Source organism: Triturus cristatus, chromosome 6, assembly GCF_964204655.1.
Source record: "Triturus cristatus chromosome 6, aTriCri1.1, whole genome shotgun sequence".
Lineage (NCBI taxonomy): Eukaryota > Metazoa > Chordata > Amphibia > Caudata > Salamandridae > Triturus > Triturus cristatus.
Genome location: NC_140589.1, coordinates 1,697,905,008 through 1,697,932,116, shown reverse-complemented (window position 1 = coordinate 1,697,932,116; position 27,109 = coordinate 1,697,905,008). Strand labels below are relative to the sequence as shown.

General features: G+C 41.2%; 1 protein-coding gene across 2 annotated transcripts in view; it reads right to left on the bottom strand.

Annotated features, from left to right (window-relative positions):
• The window catches only part of KCNK2 (potassium two pore domain channel subfamily K member 2), a 463,644-nt gene that overhangs the window by 112,164 nt on the left and 324,371 nt on the right, over positions 1-27,109 (bottom strand). For both annotated transcript variants that reach the window (XM_085612921.1, XM_085612920.1), the window contains exon 5: positions 799-985. In XM_085612921.1, the coding sequence (XP_085469047.1) occupies positions 799-985 (187 nt within the window). The remainder of the gene's footprint in view (positions 1-798; positions 986-27,109) is intronic.

The following is a 27,109-nucleotide window of genomic DNA, read 5'->3' as shown; positions in this document are numbered from 1 at the left end:
AGAGACAATAAATAATTATTTAGATACAGTTCGACAAAACTAGGATCAATGCAGAGCAAAATAAGTAAAATGACACGTATTACATCGCACTTTAGTTATTCAAATGATTGGGCGCACGAAATTGCTATGATCACTAGCTTTAGCTTTCCTATTTAAAAGGTATATTTTTAGATAAAACAATGCCTAAAATGCAACTCTTTGAATAGAATTATTGATATCTGCACAAATTCATGTATTATAATATGAGAGCAAAAAGAAGATTTAGTTATTAAGAGGCCTGCGTCAGTTACCTGGAATTAAAACAAGGGTAGGGTATAATTACAACACGATTAAATCGTATATTTCAGTTGACAAATAACTGCAGCAAAAAGTGTCTGTGCACAGTTGTTTTTGCACTTTTAAAAGTAAATTTTGCCTGCTTTTTACAAGCTAAATGTGTCCAGTCAAACCCTCAAAGCTGGAGATTTTACCGCAAACACTCTTGTCCACCCAAAGACAGGATTATTTGGAAATTGGAAATGAGAACCACTGTATGCTGTGATCTTTCCTACAATGAGCCCATGGTACACATTTTATTATTCACAAGGAAACTATAGCATCCTAACTCTACACATACCAATAACCAGTGGAACCAACTGTGGAGAAATCACACACTCAACAGTGTCATGAGGTTCTCTAGGCTTTAGTGTGGTTCTAATGTGGCAAAAAAGAGGGGGAGTCCTTGTATGCTATGCCAATGCGCTAACGCTTCCATTCGTATTGACAGCAGATGTACATGAATCGGAGACGAGATCTTACCTGCAACATAGTCCCCAAATCCAATGGTGGTTAGAGTAATGACTACAAAATAAATTGCATCCAATGTATTCCAGCCTTCTATGTGCTTGAAAATGACCGAAGGAATGGCAACAAACAGTACACAGCCAAATAAAATGAATATAACTGTTGATATGATCCGAATTTTCGTCTGGCTCACATTCCATTTCTGCAAAGAAAACAAAGAAAACACCATCATGAAGGGAGATGTGTTTATAAAGTGTAAATTTAGAACTACAATGAAAATGAATATAGTTTGTCAACATGATTTAGTTTTACTATTCTTAGAAAAATTCAACACCTTAACCCCTTGCATGCTTCTGACGGAACCACTCCGTCATGAGCCACGGGCGCCGTGTGCTCATGACGGAGTGGTTCCGTCATGCTGCGGCCCTTGGCGGCCGCTCGGCCCACACGGCGCTGTTTCCCCGCCTGTGCGGGCGATCAGCGCAAGTGGGTGGAGTCATGACGGAACCACGCCGTCATGAGCACAGCTCGCCCGTGACTCATGACGGCGTGGTTCCGTCAGGAGCATGGCGGCGCCGCGCTCACCCCAAACCCCCCCAGCGCTGCGGCGGAATTCGCGCCGCAGCGAAGGGGTTAAAAGATGTTGGTTTATTTATTAACACAGGTCATCTCATGAAACACCATGTGAAAAATCCTGTATCCTGAGGAGAACTGAATTTTTTTATCTTCTTTGGCAACACATGAAACATAACAAAGTAAATCATTTGGCTCATATTTTAGAAACTGTGATAACTTGCATTTAAATGTATTGCCTGATTCACAAATCAGTGCCTTGGAAGATCCAACTTACACACTATAAACATTTAAACTCTGTATTCCAACTGTGTGATTCTCAGAAGGTGCACTATCACAGTTCTGCATGTCTATAGGTCACTGAAAAGTGTATAGGAGCAGAAAGTGATGCAGATTTCTTTGCACTTGCAGGTGACACCTTGAGAATGGTACTAGAAAAGAGTTAGGGGGAGTCTGAGAAATGTAATGCAATTAGTACAGCAACCACAGCATCATAAAGTTATGGGCATTTACCCACTTTTGCAATGACTTTCTCACTTATTGAGCTACACCTATATGATCTAGAGTAAATAGCAAGGAAAGTCTGTGAAGGTCTTTGAAAATCTCATCTTTTCACTATTTCTAGAATGTAGTTCAAAAAAATAATCCCTCAATTTATATGGAGTTCGTGGATGGGTTACTCTATCACAAACACGAAGTGGTATACAACCTTTACAACGCAACTTTTACAACGCACTACACTTACAATGCATTTTTTACAACGCAACATCCACTACAACGCATTCCATTACATCGCAGGACACTACAACGCATTTTTAAAAACTACCTTTACAACGCATTCTATTACATCGCATACTACCTTTACAACGCATACCATTACAACGCATAATATTACATTAAAACCCCTACACTATCCAACAATTACCCTACTGTTGCACCCCCTGGAGTTAGAATGGTAATTTTTACCCCTATACTATCCAACACTTACCCTACTGTTGCACCCCCTGGAGTTAGAATAGTAATTTTTACCCCTATACTATCCAACACTTACCCTACTGTTGCACCCCCTGGAGTTAGAATAGTAATTTTTACCCCTATACTATCCAACACTTACCCTACTGTTGCGCCCCCTGGAGTTAGAATAGTAATTTTTACCCCTATACTATCCAACACTTACCCTACTGTTGCACCCCCTGGAGTTAGAATAGTAATTATTACCCCTATACTATCCAACACTTACCCTACTGTTGCACCCCCTGGAGTTAGAATAGTAATTTTTACCCCTATACTATCCAACACTTACCCTACTGTTGCACCCCCTGGAGTTAGAATAGTAATTTTTACCTCTATACTATCCAACACTTGCCCTACTGTTGCACCCCCTGGAGTTCGAATAGTAATTTTTACCCCTATACTATCCAACACTTACCCTACTGTTGCACCCCCTGGAGTAAGAATAGTAATTTTTACCCCTATATTATCCAACAATTACTCTACTGTTGCACCCCCTGGAGTAAGATTAGTAATTTTTACCCCTATACTATCCAATACTTACCTTAAATGCAATGTAATATTATGCGTTGTAATGGTATGCGTTGTAAAGGTAGTATGCGATGTAATGGAATGCGTTGTAAAGGTAGTTTTTAAAAATGCGTTGTAGTGTCCTGCGATGTAATGGAATGCGTTGTAGTGGATGTTGCGTTGTAAAAAATGCGTTGTAAGTGCATGCGTTGTAAAAGTGTGCGTTGTAACGACATACATCCACACGAAGTATATCCGGTCCTCTGTATTGCAAGTGACAGTGGATCTAACGCATTTGTAATGTGATGGGATATTCATCACGTTTGTGACAGAGAAACCTGTCCGCTGAGCTCTAAACCAGGCACCAAGCTGAAAATGATTAAAGTAAAACATTACATTTGATCTTTCTTTCAAATTGTTATTGCTTTGACAACAATTTACACATTTCTACAAATCAAACCTTTATTTCTTTTTTATTTTTCTGGTAACTGGGGGGCAACGCCTGGCACTTCAGCCCTGTACGTAATCCGAGACCCAACTGCATACTTAAGTTCCTACTTTATATTCTCCCTCCACGATAATTTGGTGGTAAGTTCCTACTTCTTCTGCTGAATGTACCCAGATCTCTTCCCTGTTCTACTTTTATGTCGGCAGAAAGCCTGCTTAAGGTATATGAACTAACTCACATAGAGAAGAAGAGATAATACAAAATTTATATAGAGAGGAAATTTGGGTCATCTCCCTTCAACCACTGCTTGTTGGCAGTGGCATTCACATTTTAGATCAGTCTACAAGACAGACATTTGGTGTTGGAAGTGTAGGCCATTGCGCCTACTGATCTTATGCCTCTCTGAATGAGTCCTCAAAGGTATATAAGAGCAGCTAGAGGCAAAGGAGGCCACAAACATGACACGACACAGAATTAAGCCTAAGAAAAAGGCTGAAATCAGCAACATGGCCCTCACACATTGAGAGGGACTGCCTGGTTCTAGGGATCCCACAGCGATGTCTGCATGTGCAAGCAGCTCCAGGGCTAGGTGACCAAAGTTATTGTAAAGAAAGTGTGTCATTGTGCTCTACCAGTTTCACTGTGATCCCCAAGCTCAACTTGGCTTTCTCTCTTCTAACCAGCAAAAACTTTTTTATATGGAACAAGCTGTGCCAAATTCAAGAGTAACACATAATTCCTTTTTGCTGAGGACACTGGTTTGGTCAGATTGAGTGGGTGGGAGTTTAATTTGAAGTTGGTAAAATACTGATTGGAATGGAGCAGTGAAATTGAACCAGAATATCTATAGCAGTGGTTCTCAACCTTTTGACTTCTGGGGACCCCCAACTATTCATTGCTGGTACCCGCTCCCCCCCTAACCCCGAATAATTGTTGGAGTACAGATGGGGTCCGGGCCTCCCCCCACCCCACTGAGTCATGACTTGCTAACCGAGAGCCCAAGCCTAAGCATTGCTGGTGATCTGAATCACAAAACAATACACAAAAAATACAGAAAAAACATTCAAACAAATTCACAAATTACACATTTTATTTAATTCGCAACACATATAAATAACAAAAATCAAATTTTGTATTACATTGTGAAGGTTGGAGATTTTCTAAATTCATTTAAGACCAGTTATCATCCATACTTTATTCTCATGGATGCACTTGCACTGCTCCCACAAATCAATCTGAGGATACTAATTTAAATTTCAGTCTCCAATTTCATATTTCTTCACATTTACAGTACATTTAAAAATGTCAATTGTACATTTAGCTTATTTATATACAGTTTATTAATATGTTAATATTATTTTTTTTTTTTAATCAGTTGCAGACCCCTGAGGAGGCTTCGTGGACCCCTGGGGTCCCAGGACCACAGGTTGGGAACCATTGATCTACAGCATTTTCCTAGATCACCAAGCTTCAGTGTCTCACAAGTATTGCTGTTGGTCTTGGAGTTAGCCTGTCTTGCAAGCGATGCACATGAACAATTGTTTGCAGTCATCATTTCAGTGTAATTTGATGTGAGCTCCGATGTTTAGGCATATTTTGTAAATTAATCCTAATACTGTGTTTTAATGTAGCTGTTTATAGGATGCCCATTAAAGAGATCATTATTCCAGGCTTTCCTATAAAGTGCAAATGTGTTTTCAATGAAGTTTAATGTCGATCACGATATTCACAATATTTTATTTATCAGGTTGTGAAAATTTCCACTTGCACGGTTAACACTACAAAACAAAATAAAACTAGTAAAAAAAACTATAATTCAGAAAACAATTACTACTTCGATAAAAGTGGCTCTTCGTTTCATCATTTGTTAACATAAATGTATTAATTAATAATCGGGGAGTCTGCTTGTGGATCACAGCATTTATTCATAGGTCCCTCACCTGCCTTTATTTTAAAGGGTGTTAGCAGATATTCACCAGATGAAAAACATCTTTAAATCTAAGAAAGAGAACTCATCATCTTGCTTCAACAAATAAACATACATAATATAAATTTTCAGACACGGAATTTTGTAACACAGAACCGTCCCATTGCAGGCATTGGTAGCTCATCTAGTTCTGCTATTTCTCAGTCAGGTGCTTGTAGTAATGTAATACTACATGTACCAAACTGCATTTTCTAGTAAGTGAAGTAGTACTAGAGTAGCACTACTCATGTATTACAAAATGCAATACACTAACCTATGTGCAGACACCTCCTCCTCCGCCAATCCAATCTTTTCTGTGTGCAAGTGCCAACCAAGGGTATCTGGTTATGCTAGGCTCAGTCAAATTCAAAAGTTAAGGCTGACTGTAATGGAGCACAGGTCGAATTCATGGACCAGGTTCAGCCAGGCGGAAAGTTTACCTTCTACTTAGTTCAGTTTCACACAAGAAGCTGTTGTGGATGAGTTTGTTGGCGGTCATGCTGAATCCAGAGCGAGGCTTGTCAACAGTGGGTTGCTGGTGTCCCAGTCTTCAGTGAGTACAGGGCAATTGTTGTTGATGCAAAGAGCTGGTTGAGGATCGGAATTTTGTGTTGGCAGGAAACGCGGGGCAGTTGTTGTTGACACAAAGAACTCCATGTAAGCGAAGTCCAGGGCCTGTTGCTGGGAAGGTCTTGTTGACAGTCGGATGTAATTTTTGAGTTGCCCTCAGTCAAGCGCGTACGTGACTGCAAGTAAACGGGGGAAAGTTCTTTTCGATGTAAAGGACTCTAAATCTCTGGTTCTTCACCTGGAGTCCAGTGTGTGCAGTTTTAAGGTTGGAGGAGTACACTCTGAGACCAGCCAAGGGTCAAGGACCGTAGGGCAACTCTTGAGGGTCCGGACTAACTACAGCAGAGGTCAGCAGCTGGGTCCAGACAGATCCACTTGATACTGGTCAGCTAATCATTTGCTGGGACAGGCCTCTAAAACCTTGTTGTCCCACTGTAGCTCAAACAGAAGGTAAACCAACTGATCTTGGAGCTACTTCTAGGATTCTGGCTTCAAGGCAAGCAGGTCCAATCTTTCTTCATGCTTCAGACAGGAGGGAAGACCTTGTTCTGAGATTCCACAGGTCCGGGCAAGATCTGAATTCTCAGAGATACATTTCCAACAGCGATGGAGTGAATAAATAGATCAATTGTTGAGAGACTAGGCACACAGGTGGATGAATGGATGAGTGAATGCGTGCATGAATAAGTGAGCAGAAGCATTGTGAAAAGAGAGCCGCCAACAGTAGGACAATGACAAACCCCTTCATCTTGACCTCAGCTATCCATCCATCACGCCTCATATCCTTCCTGCCTATCGACCCATGTGCACACTGTTTTGTCCCTCTTACACCCACCAAGGCACACGCTCACCCATTCGTCCTTCTGACCATTGTTCCATCCACTAACTGATCTATTAGACATTCATTCTCAAATCTGTTGATAAACTAATTAACCACAGGCTACAGAATCGTGCTGAGCGTACATCCATTGGACACAAATAATTCTGCACTGTTAATCGCCTCTGGAGCATGCACGTGAGACTGGCTTTATTTAGTCTGGGAGCTCTTGTCAATATAATATGTAAAGAGGTCAAGCAATGGTCTTTGTCTCTCACTATAGAACTATAAACTCTCATGGTACTTACCATGTAAACAAGTTTCTTCTTGTTGTTAACATACTCTTTTACTCCACTTAGTTTATTAACATCCAATCATCTACTGATTATCAGTGCAATATGTAGTAGTACTTGTAGGCTCACTAGTCATATGCTCATTTTCACTTTGCCTTTCACAGTAGTGCACGTCGGATGGACAACCTGCAGGGCAGCGCACACTGCTGAAACGCAAGGTGTAAATGGTGCTTAAGTGAGTCCCATGAAGATGGGCTTTCACCCCAAAATGGATTGGAACCGTTGAGCAACACTCCCAGTACAGCTTCAAATTGCATGTCAAACCGTAAATTAGAGAGTGTCGAGCACCACACAGTTGCACTTTACATTTTCGTGATAGTATAAAAAGTTGTAAATGCAGAATAGGAGTTCGTGATCTTAGCCCATTGTTTTCAAATACGTCAACTATTGGAGCGATGATTTGCCTATGCAATATATCTCTGACAATTAGTAAATCCCGATGTATTGGATATGATAAAAATAGTGGTAGTTGTTTCGTCAGACATATATAAATGTGGTTTTCTAAGAGCAGAGAGCAGAAATTCACCTTTTAATGGGGACACATTTATAAGGCTAGCATGTGTTTAGCTTCTAGCTTTTTGGTTTACACTTGCTGTGTGAGGAAAGGACCTTGCTAGTCCTAAAATATAATAAGAAAAAATATGCCTCCTTGCAAGATCTCTACTGTGCTTTAAAAATAAACTTTAACAAATGCCAAATAAAAATCAAGCTAAAGGGCAGATTCGAAAATACCAATATTTTAGTTTTTGCAAGAGGCTCAAGTAGAAATGATCTGACTCACTGACAGCACAACCTAGGAGGAAAGCCAATGCACGTCACCCAGATGGGAGCATACTATAGAAAGTACCCCGGGGGTACAACGGGCATTTGCTCCTGTGTCTTGAGCACCTGAGGCACTTTGGTACTATAAAAGGGAATTGAGATGCTAGTGAGCCCACTGCTATAATACCAATCGCATCGACAGACATTTTCGTCCTGTGCAAACACGAGGAGGTGTTCCTTCAGTTGCTGGTGGCGAGTAAGATGAAAGGGTTTGACTGTGCCCAAAAACACAGCATTATTTATAGGGAAATGGCTGAAAAGTCTTGATTCCACAAAACAACCTAAATTAACATCAAATCACTTGTTTGCAGGCATAAGAAAAATGTGTTAGGGATGGAGGATGGGCAGAGGGACCATTGTGAGAAAACTCAGTCGCATACACAAGAGTTCTCCCTGCAAAAACAACCAGGCATTACCAAGCCCTTCTTTGTCCCCTGCATTACTTTTTTCACCAAACAACCTGCAAGAATCACTTGCATGTTATATAGGTCAATGTTACGCTTCCATGCCCTCAAACTCTTAATCCCAGAATTGAACAACTATTGCAAATCTGACCCCTGGCAGGAAATGTTCTTTGTTTCGATTGATGTCTTTCATATAAAGCCCTCTGCTCCCACAACAGATTAAAGGTAAAATAGCAAGAGATTACAGTTAAACAACTTTAAAGTATTCTGTGTGTCTCTGCCTACACTGTTCTACAGGAACCTTTATGCTATGCACCATCAACACCCACTACTCAGTTTCTACCTTGAATGAGAGAGATCGTGAGGGTGTTTTCAGGATGCACATCAATGGGCTGATACTTCAGATGAAGCAGAGGAGATCAAAGCACTTGTCCCATCTCACTTGAACCCAGAGTGACTCCAAGGGCTTGCTGGCTTGTCTCCTGTTTTCTGAAATCTCAAGGACGTAAAGTACTTCCTGTAATCCTGCTGGTGCATCTGTGAGTCCTACCCTTGCCTGAGGTGCCCCCTCGGTTCTGGTAATCAGAAGTGCATTCTGCAGCTGCTTTTTGCAAAAACTCAATCATTGCCTCGACTGTGTGGTAATTTTTTCCTGCATCGCTCTTCAACGCTGATGCAGAGGCTGCTCGATGACATCAGATCCACGGCCTGCGCAGCTCGACGATGACGTTCTGTGCGGCTCGATGACAAAGCATTTCATTCACTTCAACGGAGCTCGACAAGGATGCAGTACCATCTATGCACGGCTGGACAACGACACAGTAGACTCTCAATGCTGACAAAAACTACATCCCAGGTATTTCTTCAGTGGGACCTGTCTGAGTCCTGTAGCCGGCTTGCCCTCTATCACGATCAGCCTGAACTTTGAATTTGCACCGGCACTTGCCAACCTCAAGTAACCTTTTGACTGGTAGTGACTTCTAAGCACTGTTTTCCCATTTAATCTTCAAAAATTCATATCTCAACTACTTATTGGACTTTCATTGTTTTGGTCTTATAATATTCTCTATTTTTCTAAACCTATGTGGACTCATTTTGTAGTATTTTCATTGATTTACTGTAATTAAAGTGTTGCACAAAATACTTTAAACATTGTCTCTTAAGTTAAGCCTGACTGCTCTGTGCCAAGCTACCAGAGGTTACAGCACAGGCCGATTTAGGGTTTATATATGACTTACCCTGACTAGAGTGGTGGTCCCACTTGGACCTCTGCCAACTAGAGACCTCATGTCTGACAAAGATCTTGGGTCTTCCTAAGAATCAGGGCCGGACTAGCCATAGCGGGCACTGGGCATTTCCCCCGGTAGGCCGCTAGGGTGGGGGCTGGTTTCTCTTCCCAGTCCGGCCCTGCTTAGAATGTGGAAGGTGCCGCAAATTCTTGTGCTGAATTTCTGAAATCTTGGATACCACAAACCCTTGGGATCACATTTGAAAAGGACTTCCTAATAGAGTGGGCGCACAGAGTCACTGGCAAGCAGCGGATCAACTCTGCTCCAAAGCAGAGAAGAAAGATCTTCAGGACCCTGCGTTATCGTCACACCAAAACAATCCTTTCCCTCATGAGGAAAAAACTGCACAAATACATGGAATGGCTCTTAGCTAACTATTACTCAGGATTACTCTAAAGAAACAGTATCCATTCGCAGTAGCGGCCCATGGAAGGAGTTCAGTGGGGCGGTGAGGCGGGCGGGGGAGGGGCAGGGTGGGAGTTAGCAAACACCGGAATATGGATGAACGGAGGTAAGTAAACAATTAAATAAATTAAACGAATTTCGTTGCGTGCTACTGTCTATTCGGAAAGGCTTTTTGGCACTCCACCAATCATTGAATGATCTACCCATCCCCTCTAAGTTTGCTGGTCCTGCCAAGCCCTGCATTTTGTTTAAGGGGAAAACAATGATCTTCACGGACCCAGCAGACTTGGATGGCCCCCTTGGATTCTTTGGATTGTCCATCTTATTCCCTGTGCCGATGTCGTAAGCAATTATCCTACTTGTTATACAGGCCTTCACCATGTTGTTTTCAAAGACTGTATACCATGCTTTATCCCCCTCTGGACTTAACGCTCAGAATTTGTTGTTTATTGCTAACCAGATTAGTAGAAGTTGTGTTTACAGTCACTTTTATAGACAAAAGATGTTTCTTTGGGGCAAAAGGTGGCAATAAGTTTGTACTTCTGTACCTGAGCCACATAAAATCTCCTTGTTGAGTGGATTGGGGTGGGATTGGTGATATTAGGTTTAACTTGCTCATGGCCCACTGCATCCCAACTAGATGAAGGGTGGGGAATTGCTATATTGTAACAATTCTGGGGTGATGTTGGAGGAGGATGCTGATTATGGGGTGCTTTTTTTTTGTTGGTCTTTTTGTGTCAGTACTCTTTTTCTCTATGCCTTTTACCTTCACTCTTTCTCTTCCCTCTTCCCTCTTTCCTCTACATTACAGTATATGGCGTAACTACCTCCTTAAAACACTTCATTAGATGATACCCTACAAATTGTTGGCAGCATTGTCAATGTGTCTTACTCATGTATTAAAGATGTGCACATCCTAGTTCTCACCTTGACTCACACTCCAATGCATGCTTATACACGGAGACAGAAGTTACACTCCCCCACACATTTTATGTATATCTCCTTTGCACGTCCTTTAGAATACTCTCACTAAACACAAACAGGCACATGCATCAAGCACAAAACCGGTCGCAAACGGGCAGATTCTCAGAATCTGTCCCTTTGCGACCGGTATTTTTGCATTTGGGATGCATCATCCCAAATGCACAAATCGCTATTTAAGGAATCTCAAAATAGCGATTCCTTAAATAGCGATAGCATTTAAGGAATCCCTAATTGAGATTCCTTAAATGCAATGCATTACAGTTTTAATAATAGCGATTTCGCTATTAGTGTAAGCAAATTACCATGAAGCTGGACTTCATGGTAATTTGCGAAAACTTAGAAAAATGCACTTATTTGCATTTTTCTAAGTTTCATGCTGCGCACACACATGCCCTTAGAGCATGTGTGTATGCAACATATGTGCAGAGTTAACACACATGGGTGCAATAGGGTGTCATTTTGACACCCTTGCACCATCGAAATTGCGGGAGCAATTTGCGAGTACCTACTGGTACTCGCAAATTGCTCCCGCAATCTCTAATTCATTCCTATGGGCCTGGAGGCCCATAGGAATGAATGGGAAGACATTCCTTAATTGCGACTCGCAATTTGCTAGTCGCAATTAAGGAATTTTTGGGAATCGCTATTTCTTTAGCGATTCCTACATGCATAGGGTTTTGCTATTCCTTAATTGCGATTCCTTAATAATCGCAATTAAGGAATCGCAAAACCCTATGATGATGCATGTGCCTGAAAGTGCCTAAATCACCCTGTCATATATATAAAACAAAAGCGGACTACTATAATAAATTAAAAGGTAATATCATACTATTACAAGAAACACACCATCACTCCTTTCGGAATGCTAAATTTCACATTCTGTGGATAAATTGGGCTGTCCTCAGCAATACAGAAAAAATGGGGTTCTCACTATAACATCAAATCACTGAAATCATTGTGCTTTCCCATTCACACGATCAGCAGGGCTGATGGCTTATATTCAGAGCAAGGAAAAGGGACAAATAGTTCTTTAGTGTCAGTGTCTACGCCCCAAATGACAATACAGTGGTATTTTGGAAAGAGCTTGATAAACAGCTAGGAGAGTTGCCTGACAACCTACAAATGATTCTGGGGGGAAATTGTAAACCCCCGATGGACAGGACTCTGGATAGACCATCATCACATACATTTTCAGGTGATATATTGCATAGACAAATGAGAACCTGCTGTAAAAATAACAATTTGGTTAATGCTTAGAGACTACATAACCCATCAGGGAGTGACTACACATTCTACTCTTTACCACACCATTCCTTTTACAAGATTGATTATATTGTGGTTTGTAAATGACTGCTTTATATGTCTCATACCCCTAAAATAGAACCAATAGTAATGTTAGATCATGCCAGTGTATTCCTGGACCTCGAATTCGGTGATTCCTAAACGATCACCTTCTTGACGATGATGCTAGTAGGAAAGAAACTGTGGTAGCGATTGGCAATTTTTTATAAGAAAATCACGCTGACGATATTCTTCCCACCACTAGATGGGAATCCCTCAAAGACTCCTTTAGAGGTCTCATGGTTCACCTTAAGAAAAATCCATATTGAAACAGCTAACACATCTAGAATCAGAAATGCAGATAATGGACAATCACTTCAGACATTCTAAGAGCTTGGGTACTCTAATGAAACTGCATAACTTCCAGTATGGTACAACAAGCAAAAGGGCACAAAAGTGGGTGGATAGCTCTGCAGCTAGGAAATTGTGTAACAGAAACAGGGAAAATGCTGGCAAGTTATCTGAAATATGTTTTTAAAAAATCCCTTATACCAGCAATAAAGAATGCAGCACGGGAGGTTGTTTCATCGATTTAGGGCATTATAGATGCTTTTAGAACATTCTGCTCCAACCTGTATAATTTCAACCAAACAGTCCCTTTAAACATAACCAATGAATACCTAGACTCATGTGCTCTCCCTTGCGTATCCCAAGAAGACCTGCTTGCTCTTAATGGGCCCATCGAGGAAGGGGAGATCCTGCCAGCTATATGTAGTCTTGGATCCGGAAAAGCACCTGATCCAGATGGGTATTCAGATAAGTTTTATAAAATCTATGCAGAGCTGGTTGTGGACTAGCAGAATGCCTTTTATCATCAATATACAGACTCAGGATCTAACTCGGGGTCCGCAACCGAAGCCATGACTGTGGTCATTCGTAGGGAGGGGAAGGACCACTTGGACATTAAAAACTATAGACCCATATTCCTTGTCAATCTCGACTGAAAAATATATGGCAAAATTATTGCATGCATATTGGAGCCAGTTATACTAAGACTTATCTCTCCCTTGCAAACTGGTTTCCTGAAGGGTGGACCCACTGCTGACGACATCAGGTTATTTTGCCATGCATTGGATAAAGAGAAGCTCATTCACTCCACAACAGCTGCACTGGCGCCTGATGCGAAAAAGGCTTTTGACAAAGTCTCCTGGGGGCATATGTATCAACATCACCATTTGCGATTCTCAAATAGCGATTTTTAAAGAATCGCTATTTGAGAATTGCAAAACGGGATGTATTAAAAAAATTGCAAACTTTTTGCGATTTCTTAAAATTCCTTAATTGCGATTAGCAAATTGCGAAATCGCAATTAAGGAATACCTGCCCATTTATTTCTATGGGCCAGGAGACCCATAGGAATGAATGGGAAGTAATTCTCAAATAGCGAATCGCAATTTGCTAATCGCAATTTGAGAATAATTTCAAAGGTGCAAGGGTGTCATGATGACACCCTGATGCACCCCTGAAATGAGCATGTGTGTGCATATGGCGCACATATATGCCCTAAGGGCATGTATGAGCGCCACGTGGCACTTTGTAAAATTCAAAAAAGTGCATTTTGAAAGGAAATCGCAAATTACCACCAACTGGAAGTTGGTGGTAATTTGCGATTTCTTAAGGATAATTCGCACAACTTGGGTGCTTTTTACATATCATTTAAGAAATCGCAATTTGCGATTTCTTAAATGCTTACGCAAAATTAAGAAATCGCTAAATTAGCAATTCCTTAATTTTGCGATGGGATTTGGCTCATACATCCCGATTACCGATTTTTTAATCGCAAACGCTGGTATTTTGCGAATCGCAGCGTTTGCGATTAAAAAATCGTTTGATACATATGCCCCCTGGTCATTTCTCCATCCCACACGACACAAATATCAATTGTGGGAAGATTTTATTTGCATGACTCTGGTGCTTTACTCTACCTGAAAGTTAGGATTAATGGCCACCTCTCCCAACCCTTCCCACTGTTGCAGGGTACCCGCCAGGGATGCCCTCTTGCCTCACTTTTCTTTCTGTTGGTTATTGAGCCATTGCTCTAGACACTTAGGTAAAATCATAATATTACTTCAGCTCTGGCAGGCTATTGGGAGTTGCATATGCTGATGACCTCCTATTATTTACAGAGGAGGCTGATCGGGCCATGTCCCTCATTATGCAGGAGATAGAGAGGTACTCATTGGTGTCAGGCTACTCCTTTAAGAGGGACAAGACTGAGGTCTTCCCACTAAATATCCACTGCACTCCATCAGCGATAGGCAAATTAGGTTTGAAATGGCAGCCAGAAGCCCTTAAATATTTAAGTATCTGCTTTGGTAGAGACTTGAAAAACTCAATTACCATTAACAAAAAGAAAACACTGACCAAAACAAAAGATTTATTGAACTCCTGATCACCCAAACATGTTACCTGGTGGGGTAGGGCCGAGACTGTCAAAATGATGATAGCAACACTGATTAACTTCCTTTCAGTATGCTCCCTGTTTCTCTTTCCCCCTCCTTTTTTAAAACCGTGGACAAACATATCTGAATTTCTATGGAAGGGTAAGAAAGCCAGGATCTCCATAAATACTCTGAAAAGGAATAAGACCAAAGGGGGCTTTAATATTCCCGACTTTCCACGGTATCAACAGGCTTTCCTGGACTCTCAAGGCTCCTTGTGGTTTAGTGTTCAGGATGTCTGCTCCTGCCCCTGGCTAGAAATAGAGGTCCACTTAGTACACCCTCTGCCACTTAGCTCTACCCTCTCAATGCTCAACAGGGCAATACTTCAATTGGAACACTCAAAGTGCTTAATATTAGATAGAGTAACTGCCCTAATCTGGATTGACAAGCGACTAGGCAAAAGTATGACTGGCTCAGTTTTAGCTTCCTTATGGCATAATCATAAAATTAAACTAGATGGCAAAACAGAATATTGGGAGTCATGGGTGAAAAGGGGAATAAATACCATAGGAGACCTGGATACTGAGCTTAATACTATCCCGTTTTCTACTTTGTGTACAAAATTTGACCTCCCTGATTTTGACTTTTATAAGTTTCTAAGATTTAAAAGTGCAATTGGAAAACTGCCACTCTCAACCTTACCCGATCTACTAGGTAACTTAAGAAGCTTGGCAATTCAGCGTCACTTATTTATAAATTACTAGAACCCCCAAACAATTACCCGCTGAGGGGCCTGTCAAAGAAATGGGACACATACATCCAATATGCACTGATCTCGACCCTTTCTGAAGCAATGGAGAAAGATCTGGCAATCTCCCTTCGTAGCAAAAATGACCCTGGCACTAGCACAAGCCAGATTCTGGTGTACACATAAAGCATACTGGATGCCTGCAAGACTCCATAGGGTGGGCTGGACCATGTCAGACACGAGCTGATCCTAATGGATTGGAAGTCAGCCTCTCCAAAAATGGTGGAACATGTTATGCTCCATTAAAAGTGCAGACAATATAAAGTTGACAAAATTACATAATGTCTCCAGCTCTAGACACCTATGGGACTCTCTTGATAAGTATGTACAGAAGAGTAAACCACCTTAGGTAATTTCATGTACTGGAGAGGACTAACGTGCGTAGAACACGTTTTGGGTGGAGACAAATTCTTCTCTTGACCGGCTTCAGAAACTGCTGGTTCTGAGTATATTAAACTATCCTTTTCTTTTTTCTCTGGTTCTTCCCCTCTCTCTTCCCTTTTTGTTACTGGGGTTTTCCTACTATTTTATTTCTTTCTTCTTTCTTTTCATGTATTTGTGTTAATAGGCACTTCTTTCCTGGGACATCGCATAATCTGGCGTTTCGGGGGTATATCTCAAACCTATTTTGGGATATGTACATTTCTATACCGGCCATATGTTAATTCACACACCCTCTCATTGTTTAACACATTGCAATCAGCGATGCTTGGGATGTTCTGGATTACAAACATTCTTAGTTCCCACAATTACCCCTTGTGTACTATATTCCTTTACGGCAGTGTACTGTATATTCGTTTGCTATTGTTTTGACATAAAAACTAATAAATCTGGTTAAAAACAAAAAGAAAATAGTGAGAGAAGGGCATGGGAGGAGAACTCCTTAACATTCTTACATGAGTTGGTGAAAGGGACTTCAGCTGAGCCTCACAAGAGGCAGCAGGATGCAGCCAGGTGCTGATGGGCACAGACACACTTGCCTTTGACATTCTGCTGGAGCTCTGCTGCCATACCCACTACTCACACCAACTGCACTGACCTGCAGCAGCGCTGTCTTTATATGTCACGGTGGGAGGGCCAATGAGAGAATAGACTGTAAACTCAGACACGCACAGCATGAATTTAAAATCAATGCCAAAGAATTCCAGTTCTGTAAGTTGCAATGTTTCTAGTACTTATAAATCTGCCATGCACTAGATAGGTATAGGAGTAAATTAATGATGTTAGCCAAGTACAGCCCCCTAGAAGTGGAGTTAAAACAGGAACGGCTTGGATAGAAGGCTATCTCCAGAATCTACAGATCACAGACAATCAATACTCCAACCCTTTCACGGCTCTTAAGTAGAAATGGGAGGGTGATGTTGGTGGGCTTAAGAGTTGGACGGAGGTGAATATCACCTTCCCCACTCTCACCATACTCCCCTCGTTTTCAGTTAATACAATTTGAATACTTCCCTGGAGACTATCCACCCCCTCCCCCCCAACCAAGCTATAGTGAATGGCAAGAGCTCCCGTACCCTCGCCTTTTGCTGCAAAGCTGCAAAAGGCACCTTCATGCATATTGTATGGGATTGATTGGATGTTGCGTGACACAGAAAGCAAGTCCAGTCACCATCATGATCATCAGTACTTGTACAGGCCATTGTTCTCAATCCCAAAGTTGCAATTTTAGGGATTATGGAGGCCTGGGGAGGATCCAGTCCAGCACATACTTTTGTAGGAATGGGTTGTTAGTGGCAAAGAGGGATATGGTACATAAGTGGAAAGGTAATGAGACCTGGATACCAGAAGAGTGGGCCAGGGGATGGGTTGGTGTTAAAAGGCCGAGAAACCCGCAGTCCGTAACGCTTGTGGTTGTATGAGAAAGGACCAGAAGATTTGGGGACCTGGCTGGGGTCATCACAATGCAATTTCAAATTAACCTGTGTTTTTGTCTTATTCCGCTTGCTGGAGGACTGCAATAATTTATACTTGAAAGTTCAATGTATGCATGTTCTGTAAATGTCCCCCGACTTATAAAATTACTTAAAACCAGCAGTTCAAACTTGCCATATAATTAAATACATTGTATCTCTGTTTTCTATCTTAAAAAGGAACATTTAAAATATTTATTTAAACAGAAAAGACAATGCAGCAAGAAAGAGTCAGAAAAAATATGTTGAAATAGACTGGGTTGCTAAAATTACATAAAATCTCTTTAAAACACATTCATTTTAGATATGCTTTGAAAACAGTAAAAGAAAATCCAGCAATTGTGGTAATCACACTGATTAAAATATGTAAGAAGTCAGTACCTATTATACGACAAAGCAATTTAAAATTTCAACAGATGTGTTAACAATATTGAAAAAATGGTTCGCAATTAGATAACTGTTTCAGAGTGACTCAAAACTCGAAATAGCACACAAGAACTGTATTCAGCCGAGTGCTGCTGCTTTAACAAAATTCATATGCAAAATGGATTAAACAGACTGTGTCACTCTTCCCTGTTTTAGCACTAAATGTGTCTGATTTGTGGTCTGGCAGAAGGAGGAGGGTCCCTCTCAAACCGCTTGAAAGGCCATTATTGGTATATGTTGATGATTTAGGAATGATTTCCACTGCCTTTTGGCTAGTTAGCGCTATAAAAACACCATATACATACATACATCCATTAGTTAATTTAGATTGTACTCTACTAGGGTTACATCATCAGCTGTTGACATAGAATTCATTCAATGACAGCAGTAAACGTATCATTTTCACTATTAAAATGCAAACTGCTGTTTTTGAAGAAGGCTCAGAAAGGTTAATAGGAGACTTCTGAACTCTTTACTTTCAACTGTGGCCTCTCATATAATTTGCAAAAACAAAAGTTGATGGACAGAATGCAGAACAATGTCATACATCCACACCAGTACAGAGATCTGGGCCTAAATCCATTGGTTTTTTGCTCACCATGCCATTCCAGTTTGAACCCAGCCATATGCAAACCTGTCTTGACCCTGTGCTGGCTGAAGAGGGGTGAAACCCCGAAACCGGTCCTAGGATGCTTGTTTCCGGTCCAGGGAGGACCTGGCTTGACAGTTCGGGCTAGACTATTCCCATGAGGCACAGGGTCAAGACTGATTTGCATATGGCCATGTCTGAACTGGGGTGGCGTGGTGAGCAAAATAACGATGGATTAAACCCAGATCTGTGACTGGGGGTGAATGTTTTGCCAATGTGCAACATTCTGTCCATCATCTTGTGTGTTTTGCTCCTCATATAATTTGAGCATGACCGTTTAGAGGCATTTGTGCGAGGCTCGTTCTTTGAGATAACCTCATATCCAACCCTCTCACACGAATTGAATAGGTTAGCTCAATGTATTACCATGCATGGAAGCATGTTGACCAAACAGATAATAAAGTCCTATTTCCAAAGATATCTCCTATTGCTTTGTTTGGAGTTGCTCCCCTAATATTTGAAAACTCATTTGATTAGAAAAAACAACTGTTAGGTAACTATTTGAAGCTGGCACATTCTCGTTTACATTCTGTGGGGCTCACAGTGGTGCACCTGGAGTTGGGCTTGCAGTCTCTTATTTATGTTGCTGAGATTATGAGGGTAAGTGTGTTATGACTGTTTTTTTTTCACAATTTCTATATATTAATTATATGACATAAGTAAATAAATATAAAATGCACATGTATTCACGCTATTCATTCTTGCCATGTGATTATCAAGTCTGCCAAGGCTGCTTGAATATATTCAATTTATTGAGCAATAACCAAATCTCAGTTCAGTTCAAATAACTCTATTTCAGCCACTAGGGCCATAAAACTACAACAGGTTAAAACAGCAATAAATAATTAAAAACATACATAAAAACATAGTTACAAACTTTGAAATGTGAACTATGAATTGAATTTAAAAGAAACTGTGGGCGAGATGTATGTAGCTCGCAATTTGCTTTTCCCTAATTGCGAATCTCAAGGAATCGCAATTAATTAATAGCAAAATGCAATGTATGAAGGTGTATAGTACACCTTTTGCGATTCCTAAGGGGTCGCAAATGACCTACCTCATGAATATTAATGAGGTAGGTCGCAATTTGCGACCCCCTAGGAATCGCAAAATATCACCTGTATGGTGGCCTGCTGAGATCAGCAGACCACCATACCCTTGATTGCTTTTCAATAAAGCAATCTTTTTTTTTGTAAAGCAGCCCGTTTTCCGTAAAGGAAAACAAGATGCTTTAAAAAACGAAAAATGAAAAGTTTTCTTTTCATTTGTTAAGAGCATGCAGTGGTCCGTGGGACCAGTGCCTGCCCTTAAAAATAGATTTTCAAACATTCACAAAGGGGAGGGGTCCCCTGGGGACCTCTTCCCATTTGCGAATGGGTTACCACCTGCTTGAAGTAGGTGGTAAACTGCGAATGTTTTGCTACCGCAATTGCAGTCACAAAACATTCATACATACCGATGCGATTCGGTATTAGGAAGGGACGCCATAAACACGCCCCTTCCTAATACCGAATTGCAAACCCATTTACCGAATCGCAAAATTGGGTTTGCTGCAACGTAAAAGCTGTTTTTGAGTTCGCAAACGGGCACAGAATCTGCCCTTTTGCGAACTCAAAAATGCATGCTACATCTGCCCTTGTGTACTATATTAAAACACTGGTTTAACATAGACAAGTGCACATACAAGATAGCATCTGATAGATAATGCCCCTGTGTCAAGCAAATACAGGGGGTAAGAACCTTCCTCCTAAGCACCCACATATCACCTAGGAATTTGGCAAAAGATATGGCAACAGCCGAGCGACTACCCACCCTGAGAATATGGTGGGTTGCAGAATAGCTAAGTACACCTAGCATCCTACATATAGGAGCTAATCAAAAGGGGTGAATATCAATAGGGTGCGCCATGGCGCTCACAATTCACGTGCTATTAGGAGGAATCCTATTGTATACCGCGGTGCTCCAAGGGAAGGAGGAATACCCCTACCCCCTTAACATTGATCCCAAAAGATCACTGTTACATTATATACATACGATCGCCATGGGCATTGAATGCCGGATGCATGCCTGAAGTGTGCTCGCTTTCAGATGTGAAACAAATTAAGGAATTATTCTAGAGGGGTAATTGACCCAATATCGGGGGTGTCAGATTAAAAAACACGACCTTGCTTCAAAGGATAAGGAAACAGGACTCAGGGATTGCACATTTTGTCTGTCAAGACGGAATTAGAACCGGTTCTAAGGATTGATTTGATAAAGAGTTGTGGGGAACTCCCTATGATACAAAACACATGTTGGATGGGCAAAAAAGAAAAATAAGGATAACGAAGAACAATTATTGGGCATTATATTGTTCACATAATGTGTGTCATTATTTAGCTGGTGCTCAGGGAACATGTATATAAAACATATAGGAGCTAACCAGGTGTGGCAGGGGAGGTATAAACTGGACACACAAAGAAAACATATGGAACACTCTCTTCTAGGGAGTTGCAAAAGGAACACACAGAGGCTCCAGTGGGAACCAAAACTCTTTTTCTAGTGACTGTATGAATGATAACTACATTTCGTGGGAACTGCTAAGCGTGCTGCTCGTTTACTTTTTTTTAAAGAAAAGCACAGTACTAGACCTTTTCTGATAATTCTTTATTCCGAAAGATTCAATAATCAATGGACGTGATATAAACTTAGACCAGAGAGTAAAAAGATACCGGGGACTTCATACCAGAGGTTCAGAGTCATATCATCTTCCTTTGCTGAAGGCTGCAGGAAGATACACTCAGTCTTCACTATATGGCCTTGTCTGCCTTCCTTTCAATGCAGACACGAATAACAGATGTTGATATTTCACTGAACATTGCCTTAATTGGCCAGATGAGGTATGAGGGTGTGATCGATATTTAAAACCCAAATTAAGCCCTTTTGTGGTGCTACAACTTGTTTAGTTAGACAAAGAAGTGATGGTGGGATTATAAAATATTGTTATAAAGAAAACTTCAGGATTTGACAATATGTGTCAGTATTTGATACTGATCACAATCTTAGTAAACGTTGTAGCTACTGCGTTGCTCATTTGTGTAATAGCTATCATTCACACTGCATGCACTGCGATAGGATTTTCACTTTAAAAATACATATTTAAGGTATATTCCTTGTTTCCTAGTGTTCTTGAGTGTGCCTTTGAAAAACACATTTCACTCAGATATTGCTCACTGGGTTGAGAGGTGGTTGCAGTTCAACTAACTGTCTCTCTTCTGTTGGCAAATTGATTACATTCTTAATGAGAGCAGGTCTAGTGAGTCTATATTGAGCCATGTTCTCTCACATTGGTCCAGAAAACATACCAAGTGGACTGTCCCATAAAACTTTTTCTTGCATTTCAGGTCTCAGTCTGAAGGATTTTTGAAGAGGTGAGCATTCAAGGGCATGTTTAAGATTTGGTCCTTGAAGTAAGGTATATGCCAAAGATGAGCAAATAAGCATGTGTATGTCTCATTAAAGGGCAATCAGGAGCACATTTCAATAGAATTAAACTTAGGAACTTTCCTTCAAGGATATCCTTCAAGAAATGATGGCCACATGATAGATATAGAACATGAGTCAGTTGGCTATTTATAATGGTTCAGGACTCTGCTACTAGGAACATCCATATGTTACTATTTGGGGGATTCATACCCCAAACTTTTTACAGTAAAGGTGAAACTAGATTTGGTGCTGGGGCAAAAACTGTTTCCACATTTAAGGCACCACATAAATATGGCATATGCTTTTAATCTGCCAAAGAGGTATTGATGCATCTTATATTTTCACCCTAGTTTATTAGAAATGTGACATATAATTTTGAAATTACAGGTTTTCATCTCCCGTTAGAAATTAAATATCTTCCGGTTGCTGTTGCTGTACGTGGTTATGTAATTTTATATTGTGATTTTTCTTGTTTTAAAAAAATAACCTGTTTATATAGATTAGAATTTGGTTGATAGTAGTGAAGTGCTAGGCACGTTTGACCAGCTTATGGGTACTAAGGTGTTTTTTTTGTCTTTTAAATATAATTAATCTATGTTTTATTTATTAAGAGTAAGGCAAAAAGGGTTTATATCTTCTTGAATAGTTTTGAGGCAGTCATTGATGTTGTGCTGCCACCCAATGCAGTTGGGTATAAACTGCCTATAAAAGGAATCAGACGCCATGTTTATGAGTGACCTTTGCCAATGTGGTAATATATGCTTTGAGGTGAAAAGCATAAATGGAGGAGCCTTTCAGCAGACTCTGGTGATGTTCAAAGAATAATATTTGCTCTGGTATCTTTTTACAAATTGAATGTGTTTAGAGACGAACAATCTAAGCCATGTTTATGTATTCCAGTTATTAAACTTTTAATGTTTGTGGTAATACAGCTGGATGTCTTGGTTGGTTGTGGTGGACACACTAAAGTCAAATAGAAACAACACTGCAGAGATGCTAACATTTTTAGCCTTTAATAGATTGTGTATGACATTCAGAAGAACTGTTCCTGTGCAGTGGCGATAGATGTGTTTACCACCTCCTTTATGCTGCAGGCTATTAACATGCTTTGTTAATGACATTACAAATAATCACAGTTTTTAAAACTATTGGAAGTAGGAAATCATGGTTCTTTTATGCTTAAACTGATATGAGGCAGTCATAATTTTTGTGAATATTACTGTTTGTGCTATTTCCTTTCAGTTGTAGCTGTGTAGCACTTTTCAAACTCTCAACAACTCACGCCATCCCTGAAGAAAGTGGCCAAATGGATGCCCAGCTGCTGTCTCAGATTTAATGGGGACAAAACAGAGATCATGTTGTTGGGCAACAATCCTAACATTCAGTCCCTGTAAGGCTGGCCAGACTGTTTAGAAAATACTCCTTCTCCAAAAACCCTTATAAAGAGCATGGGGGCGTGGCTTGACAACACTCTTTCTATGGAATCCCAAGCGGGGAAACTTTCGGACAGTTGTAACAGCCTTCTCTGAATGCTTAGGAAAATTCTAGATTAGTTCCCCCTCTTTTCAGAAGGCTGGCAGTCCAGGCATTGGCACTATCACTAGTATCAAAAATAAAGAGAGGGGAAAGGAGCAGATAAAGGTCTAGTGTCCATGCTCCTGAGCTGTAATAGAATCAAAACCAAGAGGGGTCACTGTTCCTATTGGAGGGGAGTCGAACGATCAGAAGGGACGGTCAACAAGACAATTTCTTGTTGCCCTTACACATCCCAAGGGATGTCATGCTTCATGATCGGCCGGATCCCCCATGTCTGGCTGCCCTTGCAGTTCCCTACAGGTCCTCTGTATGGCCACCTTAGCAGAGATCTTTTAATTTTGTTGCCATCAGATGAGTGCGAGGGTGTCTAATATGGAGTGTTGAGTGGAGGGTAGTGGTGGTGGGTCAAAACTGGCTAGAACATGTCATATATATCTTTATTCTTTAGACTCCCCTGTCAGATTAAAAAACAATGAGGGTTAGTGCCGCCTATAGGGTCAGTAATGTACCCAGGTGGTTTCGTGCAGTTGAGGGCAAGTTAATGAACTTCACATGGGGGACCCGTAAGGTACTGCAGCACCAGCCTGACAAGGACCATCAGCCCGATTATAAAGCATAACATCTCTTGGGATGTGTAAGGGGAACAAAAAATGGTCTTGTTGACTGTCCCTTCTGACCATTCCGCTCCCCTCAATCAGAAACAGTGACCCCCTTGGTTTTGGTTCGATTGGTACTATTACGCCTCGATTATGGGAACTCCCTGTATCTTGGAGCCCCTCACTACGTAATCAAGAGGCTTCAAGCGTACAAGATGTGGCTGCCCACCTTCTCCTACACATTTCGAGACATCAGGCAGCCCAGAGCACCTTGGGAACACTTTACTTGCTCCCAATTGAACAATGGATGAAGTATAAGGCCCTATGTCTGGTGCATAGTACTTTCCATAATATAGGCCCTCCTTTATTGCGACCCCCTATTGTATCTCAGGGAGGGCTCTGAGGTTGACTTATGCACTACTCCAAAAGTTCTCAGAATGAGATGTGGAGAGCGCTCCTTTTTAGCCCCATAATAATGGAACTCCCTCCTGAGTAGCTTGCACTGGATGGGCCATGAACTTACCTTTAGAAAGTCCCTGAAACTCTGGCTGTTTGTAAATTAGATGTCTCCTGGTTAGGAATAATCTGGTAGAGCCTGTTGTGAGTTCAATGTCATTTGGATGCTAGCACTGGGGCACCATATTTATTTATTCGATGTACACGATCTATAAATTCCATAGAATAGAGCATGATGTATATATAATAAGTATGCAATGCTGCTGATATGACTTCCTTTTGAAAAGGGTTAACATATGTCCTCAAAACTGAGGAGACTTAGAGGACGGCAATTATCTATTTGTCGAAGATGAGTCTGACTATTGAGGAACATTCTGGTTGATGTGTATCTTTCCCGTTATACCCATGTAATGTATGAGCCAATGGAGCAGGATTTCCAGGTTGACTTTATCAAACACTTCACAGCTATAAGGAGATACCAGTGACATGTCTTGCAAATGATTAGAGAGAGTTTGGAGGAAGTAATATGACTCTGACTCAAAAACTAATTATAAAGCTGCCCTTTGCCAGTATCATCAGCACTGCAGGGAGGCACATGCCCTGTTCTACTCTGATAAAATCCCTTGAGCACAAAATTGCTTCAACACTCTTTTCAAGGCAGTCCAAGACCTTTCTGACCCGCACCTCACTTCTCCTTCCCTCCCTTTATCCCAGGATCAATGCCAGGAAATTGAAGATTTTTTCATTAAAAAGGTAACCAATATCCAAATTGGTCTTATGGACACCAGAGCCGACAACTCTAACTTAACGCTCTATAGCTCCAGCCCCCCCCCCTGCTCCCGCCTCACCCCAAGAATCTTATCACACCAAGGACAATCAAGGCATCAGCAGGGCTGCAGTACTTTACTTTGCTGGACCAACCTCAGCTGATGGCCCTTCTGGCTTCCTTTAAATCAGGATAACCTTCAGACCCTTTTCCCCCAGCTAAATTTAATATGCTAAACCACAAACACTTCAGCCAGTGTTGGAACTCCTGAACACCACCCTTATTAAAGGGCTGCTTTCCAAGCCTGGAAGCAAGCCATGGTCCTCCCCCTGCTCAAAAAGCCCCACCTGGACTCTGCCAATCCATCCAATTTTAGACCTGTCTCACTGCTCCCTATTCTCTCTAAAATACTCGAGAAACAGGTCAACTCTCAACTCACCACATTCGTGGAAACCCAGGATGCTCTTCACCATTTCCAGTCCAGTTAACGAGCAGGGTTTAGTACTGACTCTACCCTTGGGAGTCACCAGACATATTAGAAAACTTGTGGATTCTAATGGCACAGCCACGCTGATCCTACTGGATCTTAGCGCTGCGTTCAATACAGTGTCCCACGCTATTCTTTTAGAAAGACTGATTATGTTGGGTATCCAGGGCTCCTCTCTGGCATGGCTTTCCTCTTTCCGGTCAAACCACACGTTGCAGGGCTTTTCAAATAATTCAGTGTAAGAGGCTCTCCTTCTTTCCACGGGCATTCCACTGGGCTCCACTCTTTGACATCTACGTCTGCCCGCTGACGGACCTGGCGGACCTGATGGAAAACTGTGGGTTGACTCTGTTCTCCTACGCAGACGATACCCAGATTATTTTCTCTCTGTCATCAGGGCAGGCAGTGTACTCGGAAGATCTTAACTCATGCCTCAGCCTTGTTGCCACTTGGATGAACACCAACTCCTTGCAGCTAAATGGCGACAAGACTGAGGTGATGTTAATGGTCAAGAATCAGTAACTATGGGGCCCTCATCACTGGCCGGCCATGTTGGGCACCACACCTTTCCCCACCAATAGAGTAAAGAACCTTGTTTTTTTGCTGGACTCTACCCTTTCTACGAAGCCTCAATTAACCTAAGGGGCGTCTACATGCTTTGCAGCCCTAAAACGGCTCAAGAAGATACTATGGTTCCTTCCATTCCCGGCTCAAAGAACTGTTGTCTAGGCCTTGATACTCATATTCAAAAAAGGAGTTACAGAGGGAAAATGTATACCAGGTCGCCCTCCACTCAGTCAGTACTACAACAAAACAGACCTAGTAACAACAAGGCACACCTTTAAATTGATTAATTTCATGGGATCATTAAAAGGGTAATGTAAACATCTATTACTCCTCCATTGGTAGTTCTAAACATGAACTATCATCACATCCCTGATGCCTATACAACTTATTATTTAATAATTCCCAATCGGTGAAAAATACCCAACCGTGTGTGTAGTCACTCAACTTACATTTATAGTGTACAAACATGATAAGTGATGAAAAAAGTGATGAGAAAATGAGAAAGTATCTCACGTGCGCAACACCAAGAGAGCTGCTGGTAGGTTCGCACCAGTTTGCTCACTATTTCATCATCGATATCTTTCTCATTGAAAATAATAATGTCCCAAATAAAGGAAAAAGTGAAAGAATTTTTTTTAAACCTAAATAGTTTAAGTGCAGACCAAGACCCGTGTAGTCTTCAGTAAAATTAGGTATGGCTCACATATACAATTCCATTTTCTTTATTCCATTGTGTGAGTCATCCCAAAATGATACTCGCCAGGCTCAACTACAGCAACA